Here is a 10,447-nt window from a genome sequence, read left to right as displayed (position 1 = left end):
CCCAGCTACTCGAGGGTCTCCTGCAGCTGTCCCTTCACGTGTCCCTGCAGGCGGCAGAACGAGGGGAGATCAAAAGGTTCTAAGTGCTCCAGAGAACACCACCGTCCAAGCAAAGCCCTGCCAAGCGGTCAACCGCGATCCGAAGGCTCTCTGTATAGACCGTGGTAAAACTGACAATGACCACAAGACTGGAGAAAGTATCTCAACATTTTGGATCAGATTTGCACCTCAGGCTAACAACCAATGCATATTATCTTTGTGGCATGATTATGTTATCGCCAGTTGTGCAACATTTGCGCATACACTACATGAGAAAAAGTTTGTGGACATCTACTTGTTGAAGCATCATTCCAAAATCATGAACATTAATTCCCCCTTTGCTGCAATAACAGCCTCCATTAGTGAGGTTGGGCACTAATGGGCAGTTAGGCCTGGCTTGCGGCGATGGGGTTGAGGTCAGGGCTCTGTGCAGGCCAGTCAAGTACTTCCACACAGATCTCGACAGACCACTTCTGTATGGATCTCGCTTTGTGCACAAGGGCATTGTCCTTCTGAAACAGGAAAGGGTCTTCCCCAAACTGTTGCCACGAAGTTGGAAGCACAGAATTGTCTAATGTCATTGTATGCTGTAGCGTCACTGGAACTAAGGGGCCTATTCTGAACCATGAAAAACATCCCCAGACCATTATTCCTCCTTTACCAAACTTTACAGTTGGCACTATGGATTTGAGCAGGTAGCTTTTTCCTAGCATCCACCAAACCCAGATTTGTCCGTCAGGCTGCCAGATGGTGAAGCATGATTCATCACTGCTCCAGAGTCCAATAGCAGCAAGCTTTCTACCACTTCAGCCGATACTTGGCTTTGCGCATGGCAATTTTAAGCCTGTGTTCTTCAGCTCAGCCATGGAAACCCATTTGATGAAGCTCCCTAAGAACAGTTATTGGCTGAAGTTGCTTCCGGAGGCAGTTTGGAACTTGGTAGCGAGTGTTGCAACTGAGGACAGATGATTTTTATGCACTACGAGCTTCAGCACTTGGCGGTCCCGTTCTGTGAGCTTGTGTGGCCTACCACTTTGCGGCTGAGCCGTTGTTGCTCATAGACCTTTCCACCTCACAATAACAGCACTTACAGTTGACCAGGGCAGCTCTAGCAAGGCTTTAATTTGACAAACTGACTTGTTGGAAATGTGGCATCCTATGATGGTGCCATGTTGAAAGTCATTGAGCTCTTCAGTGTTTGTCAATGGAGATTGCGTGGCTGTGTGCTTTTTAAAATTAATTTTTAAATATATATATTTTAAAATACACCTTTCAGCAACGAGTGTGGCTGAAATAGCTGAATCCAATAACACTACGTATTCAAAACTATATCTTGTTTTAATGTACCCATGAAATTTTCTACAGTGTATGATGAATACACTTCAAAGCAATTTTATTCTTATAGGGATTCAGCTTCTCAAATACTTACATTTTATGAAGGCTTTATACTCTGATTTGTTGCATGATATTATTTTTCATTTCAAGTTCAGCAATGATTATTTTTACATGTTGTAATTGATACCACTTAAACATTCCTGATTATGTTCTTAATTATATTTGTAATATCGTGTAGCATGTCATTCACTGTTATCACAGTGACTCAAGTTACACACTGTCAATGGTGGAATGACTTTCAACATAATTATGTAGGGAGGCTAACATTGATCAACCTGAGCTGGCAATGGCATTAGTAGCTTAGTTTAGAAAGACTGCTTCCTGTGTTACATTGTTCAGTGGTGGGCAATTCTAGTTTACCACCATGGACAACTCTAAGAGCACACGAGTAGGTTTCACTCACACATTCCAATTTGTTCTTGCATGAGGAGATGAGTAACTAGTACAGACTGTGGAAAAAAGTGAAGAACAAGATATCAATCAATTCATAACTTTTTTTGTTTATTCAAATTGACTCAATGAGACATCACCTCAAGGTGAATAGACACATGTGATTAAACATCACAATAAGTCTTGGAGAATTGTCCAAGTTCTTATTATACTCCAACAGAGTACAGGAAACACATTTACTGTCTTTATGAAAGACAAGATAATTGTTTAAAATAAACAAGAGGTTTTACATTGAGAGAACACACATTTCTCTGCAATATCTTCACTGAAATGATCAGAATGACATTCACATAAAGCAAATTCTAGCATTTTGGGGTAAATACTCATGATGGATAAATACTCAGACTGATACATACTCAATAACCTTTCAATATTACCTTATCAGGATGTGGTCATCCTGTCTGGGTTGGCGCCCCCCCTTGGGTTGTGCCATGGCGGAGATCTTTGTGGGCTATACTCAGCCTTGTCTCAGGATGGTAAGTTGGTGGTTGAAGATATCCCTCTAGTGGTGTGGGGGCTGTGCTTTGGCAAAGTGGGTGGGGTTATATCCTTCCTGTTTGGCCCTGTCTGGGGGTGTCCTCGGATGGGGCCACAGTGTCTCCTGACCCCTCCTGTCTCAGCCTCCAGTATTTATGCTGCAGTAGTTAATGTGTCGGGGGCTAGGGTCAGTTTGTTAAATCTGGAGTACCTCTCCTGTCCTATTCGGTGTCCTGTGTGAATCTAAGTGTGCGTTCTCTAATTCTCTCTTTCTCTCTCTCTCTCTCTCTCGGAGGACCTGAGCCCTAGGACCATGCCCCAGGACTACCTGACATGATGACTCCTTGCTGTCCCCAGTCCACCTGGCCGTGCTGCTGCTCCAGTTTCAACTGTTCTGCCTTATTATTATTCGACCATGCTGGTCATTTATGAACATTTGAACATCTTGGCCATGTTCTGTTATAATCTCCACCCGGCACAGCCAGAAGAGGACTGGCCACCCCACATATGCTCTCTCTTTCTTTCTCTCTCTCGGAGGACCTGAGCCCTAGGACCATGCCCCAGGACTACCTGACATGATGACTCCTTGCTGTCCCCAGTCCACCTGACCGTGCTGCTGCTCCAGTTTCAACTGTTCTGCCTTATTATTATACGACCATGCTGGTCATTTATGAACATTTGAACATCTTGGCCATGTTCTGTTATAATCTCCACCCGGCACAGCCAGACGAGGACTGGCCACCCCACATAGCCTGGTTCCTCTCTAGGTTTCTTCCTAGGTTTTGGCCTTTCTAGGGAGTTTTTCCTAGCCACCGTGCTTCTACACCTGCATTGCTTGCTGTTTGGGGTTTTAGGCTGGGTTTCTGTACAGCACTTTGAGATATCAGCTGATGTACGAAGGGCTATATAAATACATTTGATTTGATTTGATGATCATGAGAAAAATGTAGTGGTAACTAAATGTTTTCCTATATGGTTTGAGCTTAAAACATGAGTCAAATTGACAATTGCAAACCGTTTGTTGATATAAAACCTATTTTTGGTTAAAAATCCTCATGGAGGACCATTCAAGTTATTCTTTTTCATGATCAACATGACATGTTTCATAAAACATAAAGGTTATTATTTCAAATAAAATGACAAAAATGGATTGTTCAATTAAATTTTCATTAAAATGTTCTTAGTCACAAGATGTTTAAAACCTCATGCATAAACAGAATATGAGGAATATATCTTCCCATTCTCACTACTGTCCATGACATACATTTTAGACCAACATGGTCCATTGTGATTGTCTGCGAGTTGAACTCCATTCTGTAGGACTCTACCAGGGCCTCCAGAGGGCGCTGTTGATTGGACTTTGCTCATGCTGTGCTGCGTTGGTGAGCTGAGCTGAGGCAAGTCACTTTCCATTCTGTTCTTATCAGAGGATGGCTGCAGGCTCTGGAAGTGGCTCAGCAGTCTTCTCTGGGACTGTGTCTTCACCTCATCCTTGGACAGGAAGTGCACAATCTCTTGGACACATCTGGAGTAACCCTGATTGACAGGTGCTGAACAGGAGGAGGAGCTCACTGGCTGGTACTGTTGCTGTCGTTTCAGGAAGCAAACTGTCATCTCCAGGATGGTTGCTTTCTCTAGCTTGGAGTCGGGCTGCTGATTGAGGATCTCTGGACCCAGGAAAGGCTGCTGTTGATACGATCTATGCTTCTCCACCAATGGCTTTCTTCACTGCAAGAAGAGAAGAGGCAAGTTAATAACCTTATTCTTGAATATGACATTATTTAAACACAAACAATCAATCAAATTAAATTAATTTCCTTGAATTTGAATCTTCAATTTACCTTATTGGTCAGAGTCAGGTGCTCCTCAGAGGATCATAGCTGAAGTTATTGTAGGTGCCATGGCTGGATGTCTGTGCTGTAGAGGCCTCTGTGGCTTCATCTCCTATATATACTCCCAAATCTGCATATGAATGTGTGTGTCTTGGGCTTGTAGGAGAATCTCACAGACTGTAGCCAATGGGTGAGCTTGGGAGGACAACGAGGAATGTGGAGCTTCCACATGCTCAGTGTTCTTATTGCTGGGGGACAATGGTCACATCTCAGGGGAACAGGTGGGGGGTGATGGAGAGTCACTCACAGAGCGCTGTGTGAATCTGGGAAAGTGGTGACTCCCAGATCTGCTGCCTGATGTTGGGATCAATGACACAGACAGTGCACATGCTCATCATCACAATTGACAAAAATTCATTAAAACACCACATTATAAAATAATGACTCGGACACAAATCCTAGCGACTGACACAAATCCTGTACATTAAAACTCTTGGTGCTACCCAAATCCTTTTGATTGTTCAATTTTTTAGAACAGCCTACAATTTCCTTGATGCAGTGCAGTTTTGGTCAAGTTTAGGCACTTCAAATGACTTTGAACTATGACCTGTTAATCTGATTTGATGAATGATTTGCATTATTTTACTTTATTTCTAAACAATATCCATTTGGTAATTCCTTGTGATTTCAGTATTTCACCTCTTTTAAACCCAAAAAATAAAACAATTAGACAATATTAGGTCAAAGTAGGATATAACGTTTTTGGGAGGGAATACATTTCCTGTATTGGGAGTCCAGAAGCAGCAGATGTGTCCTCTGTCTTGGAGCTACTGGTCAGTATGAGTAGAGAGCTGATCTGAGTTTCCCACACTGACTCCTGTGTGCTGTGATCAATGCACTACAAAACCTGCTCAGTGGACAATTAGTGACAGCTATTGGCTCTGTGTTGTACTGTATAGACAGAGCCTGACGTCACAGACCATCTAGATTCTGGAGGGAAACATAGTCTGAGGGGACTATGCTAACATATGGAATTGTTTTAAGATGGTCATACCATGGATCATTTAGCTATTTCATTTTGAATTCTAGGACCTCTAGGTACCCTAAAAAAAGATTTACAAAATATTTGATAAAATATTGCATTTGGTTGTAACACCTATATCCCATAGCATTGAATAACACATTCATAAATGTGACTAACCACCTGGATTTGGTCCTATGAAGGAACATTTGAAATGTAGTTTTTTACATTGGATAAAAGTCGAGACTCAGAGCTAGAAAATGGCATCTCATACACTACAGTTGAGGAACAATGGGAAAGCAACTCTGCTTTGGAAGTTGATAAACTTGTAACCCCACTTTTGAGAAAATGTTCCTTGAATGTTTTGGTACCCCTACTGGAGAGCTCCTCTTTGTCTACACCCATTCAGCATAGTTCTTTAAGGATGTCAGGACATGTGCTAAACAGAATAGGTAGTGTAGTAAACAACCAAAGATTTCAAGACTAAAACTGGTTAAAGTTGTAGCCTACAATAAGGAAAAAATCCAGGTAAATATACACTTTAACTAGTCCTTGACCCACACTACAGGTCAAACGTTTTAGAACACCTACTCATTCAGGGGTCTTTCTTTATTTGTACTATTTTCTACATTGTATAATAGTAGTGAAGACATTAAAACTATGAAATAACACATATGGAATCATGTAATAACCAAGAAAGTGTTAAACAAAGGCAAATGGTGCCTGCTTTGAAGAATCTCAAAAATAAAATACATTTAGATTTGTTTAACACTTTTTTGGTTACTACATGATTCCATATGTGTTATTTCATAGTTTTGATCTTCACTATTATTCTACAATGTAGACAATAGTAAAAATAAATAAAGACCCTGGAATGAGTAGGTGTGTCCAAATGGACAATGAACACAATCACATTTTATCAATGTCAAATTGAATGCACAGAGATAACGTGATGAGATCCTGAGCCCTATTGTCGTGCCATTCATCCTCCGCGATCACCTCATGTTTCAGCATTATAATGCACTACCCCATGTTACAAGGATCTGTACACAATTCCTAGAAGCTGAAAATGTACCAGCTCTTTTCATGGCCTGCATACTGCATACTCACCAGACCTATTGAGCATGTTTGTGATGCGTGTACGTGTTCGATGTGTATGACATCATGTTCCAGCTCCCGACAATATTCAGTAACTTCGCACAGCCATCGAAGAGGAGTGGGACAACATTCCACAGGCCACAATCAACATCCTGATCAACTCTATGTGATGGAGATGTGTCACGTTGCACACCAGATAGGGACTGGTTTCTGATCCACACCCCTACCTTTTTTTAAAGGTATCTGTGACCAACAGATGCATATCTGTATTCTCAGTCATGTGAAATCCATAGATTAGAGCTTAATTGATTTATTCCAATTGACTGATTTCCTTATAGGAATTGATCAAGATGTTGATCAGGATGTTGTAACTCAGTAACATCTTTAAAATTGTTGCATGTTGCGTTAATATTATTGTTCACTATATATACAATATAAACAACATATTTAGAATCAAGGCAGGTAAAATAGCAAAAGTGGGCTAGTTGCTAAATATATTTTAGATTGTCTTTTTCATAGTCCTAGGCCCAGTCTGTAGAAGTAGGTTTTAAAAGTTCTGAGTGATAGAGCGGCTCTCAGATAGTCAGGGAGAGCATTCCATAGGTGAGGGGCAAGGGAGCAGAAGACTCTGTCCTCTACAGTTCGGAGTTGTGACTTGAAGCAGTAGGAAGTGGCTCGACCGGAGACTGCAAGTTGGCTCACTGATTGAGATGAGGTCACTGTTGTAGGTGCGGCTCAATCCATTCAGGGCCTTAAATAAAAGCATGGGAATTTTGAAGTCGATCCTGTAGTTGCCCGGTAGCCAGTGGAGGCCAGGATAGGTGTGATGTGGTCTGACTTCTTGGTCCTGGTCAGGACCCTGGCAGCACTGTTCTGGATAAGTTGGCGCCTCTGTAATAATTTGGCTAGGAGGTCCCCAAATGGTACATTGCTGTAGTCGATCCGAGAGAAGATGAAGGCGTGGATGAGTTTTTCTGCATCTGGCTGGGAGAGTGATGGTATAACCCAGGAATTATGTTTTACATATTTGTTTTATGTGGGCATCGAAGGACAGAGAAGGATCAAACTAGACTCCTAGGTTGGAGATGACAGAGGACAAGTGGATGGCCTGGCCATTGATTGTAGGGCAGATGTTTCCAACACTGGTGACCTGCTTGGGTGTCCTAATAAGCATAGCCTCAGACTTGCTACTGTTCAACTGGAGGAAGTTCTCTTTCTGACGCCCTCTAGGCAGTTGCTGAGTTTTGCTAAGGCAGAGATTGTGTCAGGTTTGGTGTTAATGTAGACCTGGGTATTGGTAGCCTAGCAGTTGATGTTATAATCTCTGAGGATTTGGAAGGGGAGGTTGGAGATGGGCCTGTAGTTGGATAGGATGTCCTGGTTGAGGTTGGTTTTCTTCAGTAAAGGGGTGACAGCAGCTGTTTTGAAGATCGATGGCACCTCTATGGTCAGGAGGGACTTGTTAATCAGGGTGGTGATAAACGTAAGGAGGCTTTAAACAAACAGTTCCCGTCGAGCCCCTGGGGGTAAAGCTCATTATTTAAATATTGATCATAGGAAACAGACTCACTGTTACAGAGAATCAATTCAAGTTGAGTGTGTGTTTGTGTACTGTACAGAAACAAAATTGCACATTTCAACCATGTCCCACATACAAATGGCTTTATGCCATTACTTATGTACTTAGGCCTTATTGTAGGTGTCTTCTGCCTATACCCAAGACCCAAATACTGAACATTTATGGGATCATTAGCAATATATCCAATGATTTCCCTATAGAGACCCAGTTTCCCCCTCTAACCTTGGAAAGTCTCAGTCTATTGTCCCAAAGGAGCTCTGTGAGTGAGTTTTCCTGGGTTTCCCACACTTTCTCCATTCAGTGCATTCAATGGAGGAACAATAGAAGTGTGTCTTATTACACATAACATTAGCTTTTGAGTTTGAGTGGCATAGATGCCCTACATTTTCAGAGAACTAAGATGACAGCAGTGGTTTGGGTCCAACTGATAACCAAACTAAACAAACACATATGCAATTGTAATACATTTTGATTATCCCAAAAAATAATACATTTAAATAAAACAGGTGCATCAGTAAAAAAAATCTGTCATGCTTCCTGGGGAATTTGCATTTATGATTAATTATCTCTCTATAGTCAATTTCACATGTCAACTAAAACAATGAATATCATACAATTCTGTGTCGATAAAAATGTCTCTTAACTTTTATCTTACGTGGTAGATTTTGAATGAAGCACCAAGAGACGTACAAATGAATTTGTATTCAGTGTTGTATTCAATATCCTTGTTTACAGTAATGGGTAGTAGGCTTAGTAGGCTTTTTTGGTTCTACATGTGGAATTTCACAAATCAGTAAAAGTAACTGTGATGGAAGACTGTCTTTGTCAAGAGTAGAATAGAGTAACAAATGAGAAATTTCATTTTATAATTTGTGTATTTATTCAGATTGACATCATTGAAAGCCTTAATTTAAGTTAAATATTTCAATAGAAATAGTGATTAAACATCACAACAAGAACTTGGACATATCTCTAAGAGAGTAGTAGGCTATATAATACACAATTACTGTCTTGATAAAAGACAACATATTGTTTAAAATAAACAATAGGTTTTACAATAAGACAGAACAGTTTCCTTTCATATGAAGTATACACATAATTATAATAGGGATGGCATTTCACAACCAAGGTATGATCTTAAAATAGATCAAATATTGCTAATCCCAGAGTGACAATATGGTAGCAACACAACATGGTAGCAACACAACATGGTAGCAGCACAAAACATGATACAAACATTATTGGGCACAGACAACAGCACAAAGGGCAAGAAGGTAGAGACAACAATACATCAGGCAAAGCAGCCACAACTGTCAGTAAGAGTGTCCATGAATGAAGTCTAAGAATGAAGAGATGGAGATAAAACTGTCCAGTTTGAGTGTTTTTTGCAGCTCGTTCTAGTCACTAGCTGCAGCGAACTGAAAAAACGAGTGACTCAGGGATGTGTGTGCTTTGGGGACCTTTAACAGAATGTGACTGGCAGAACGGGTGTTGTATGTGGAGGATGAGGGATGCAGTAGATAGACATCTCAAATAGGGGGAGTGAGGCCTAAGAGGGTTTTATAAATAAGCATCAACCTTTGGGTCTTGTGACGTGTATACAGAGATGACCAGTTTACAGAGGAGTATAGAGTGCAGTGATGTGTCCTATAAGGAGCATTGGCGGCAAATCTGATGGGCGAATGGTAAAGAACATCCAACCGCTCGAGAGCACCCTTACCTGCTGATCTATAAATTATGTATTCGTAATCTAGCATGGGTAGGATGGTCATCTGAATCAGATTAAGTTTGGCAGCTGGGGTGAAAGAGGAGCAATTACGATAGAGGAGACCAAGTCTAGATTTAACTTTAGCCTGCAGCTTTGATATGTCCTGAGAGAAGGACAGTGTACTGTCTAGCCATACTCCCAAGTACTTGTCTGAGGTGACTACCTCAAGCTCTAAACCCTCAGAGGTAGTAATCATGCTGATGCACATGATGCTACGCTGGGCTAGGGAGCTCAGCTGTGGCAGGTCACTCTCCCTCTGGTTCTTATTAGAGGATGGCTGCAGGCTCTGGAAGTGGCTCAGCAGTCTTCTCTGGGACTGTGCCTTCACCTCATCCTTGGACAGGAAGTGCATAGGTGCTCAATGCTGCTGTTGATACGATCTCTGCACAACTTCTCCACCACAGGCTTTCTTAGCTACAAGAAGAGAAGGAGGGTCATTAATAACCTTATTCTGGTATATGACATTAATGAAACACATTTTTAAAAATCTAATAAAATTAAATTCCTTGAATTTGAATCTCAATTTACCTTGTTGGTCAGAGTCACGTGCTCCTTAGAGTAGATCATTGCTGAAGTGATTTAAGGTGTCGTGGCTGGATCTCTGTGTTGTAGAGGTCTTTGTGTAGAGATAATCTGATTTCAACTGGCTTCATCTCTCCTGTATATAGTCCCAAATCTGCATATGAATGTTTGGGTTTTGGGCTTGTTTGAGATTCTCACAGTCTGTAGCCAATGGGTGAGCTTGGGAAGACAATGAGAAATGTGGAGCTTCCACATGCTCAGTGTTC

At 41.3% G+C, this 10,447-nt stretch overlaps 1 protein-coding gene across 1 annotated transcript; it reads right to left on the bottom strand.

Moving 5' to 3' along the window:
• Window positions 1-3,564: 3,564 nt before the first annotated feature.
• LOC112262950 (transcription factor HES-4-A-like) lies at window positions 3,565-10,011 on the bottom strand. Its single transcript, XM_042305127.1, has 3 exons — window positions 9,876-10,011; window positions 7,108-7,292; window positions 3,565-4,086 (listed from the first exon to the last, which is right to left on the bottom strand). The coding sequence occupies exons 1-3, from the start codon at window positions 10,009-10,011 to the stop codon at window positions 3,565-3,567; spliced, it is 843 nt and encodes a 280-aa protein (XP_042161061.1).
• Between the last annotated feature and the right edge of the window lie 436 nt (window positions 10,012-10,447).

This window comes from Oncorhynchus tshawytscha, linkage group LG02, assembly GCF_018296145.1.
Source record: "Oncorhynchus tshawytscha isolate Ot180627B linkage group LG02, Otsh_v2.0, whole genome shotgun sequence".
Classification (NCBI taxonomy): Eukaryota; Metazoa; Chordata; class Actinopteri; order Salmoniformes; family Salmonidae; genus Oncorhynchus; species Oncorhynchus tshawytscha.
The sequence above is the reverse complement of the archived record's forward strand: the minus strand, read 5'-3'. Positions and strand labels throughout refer to the sequence as shown.

What these genes read in the sequence shown, in the direction of transcription:
- LOC112262950 (XM_042305127.1), bottom strand. Translation starts at nt 10,011, where the DNA reads ATGCACTTCCTGTCCAAGGATGAGGTGAAGGCACAGTCCCAGAGAAGA. An exon ending in GCTGAGCTCCCTAGCCCAGC is followed by an intron (nt 7,293 to 9,875) that starts GTAGCATCATGT and finishes TCTCCCAGCCAG; the next exon opens with ATGCAGAAAAACTCATCCAC. An exon ending in TGGCCTCCACTGGCTACCGG is followed by an intron (nt 4,087 to 7,107) that starts GCAACTACAGGA and finishes TTCTTGCAGTGA; the next exon opens with AGAAAGCCATTGGTGGAGAA.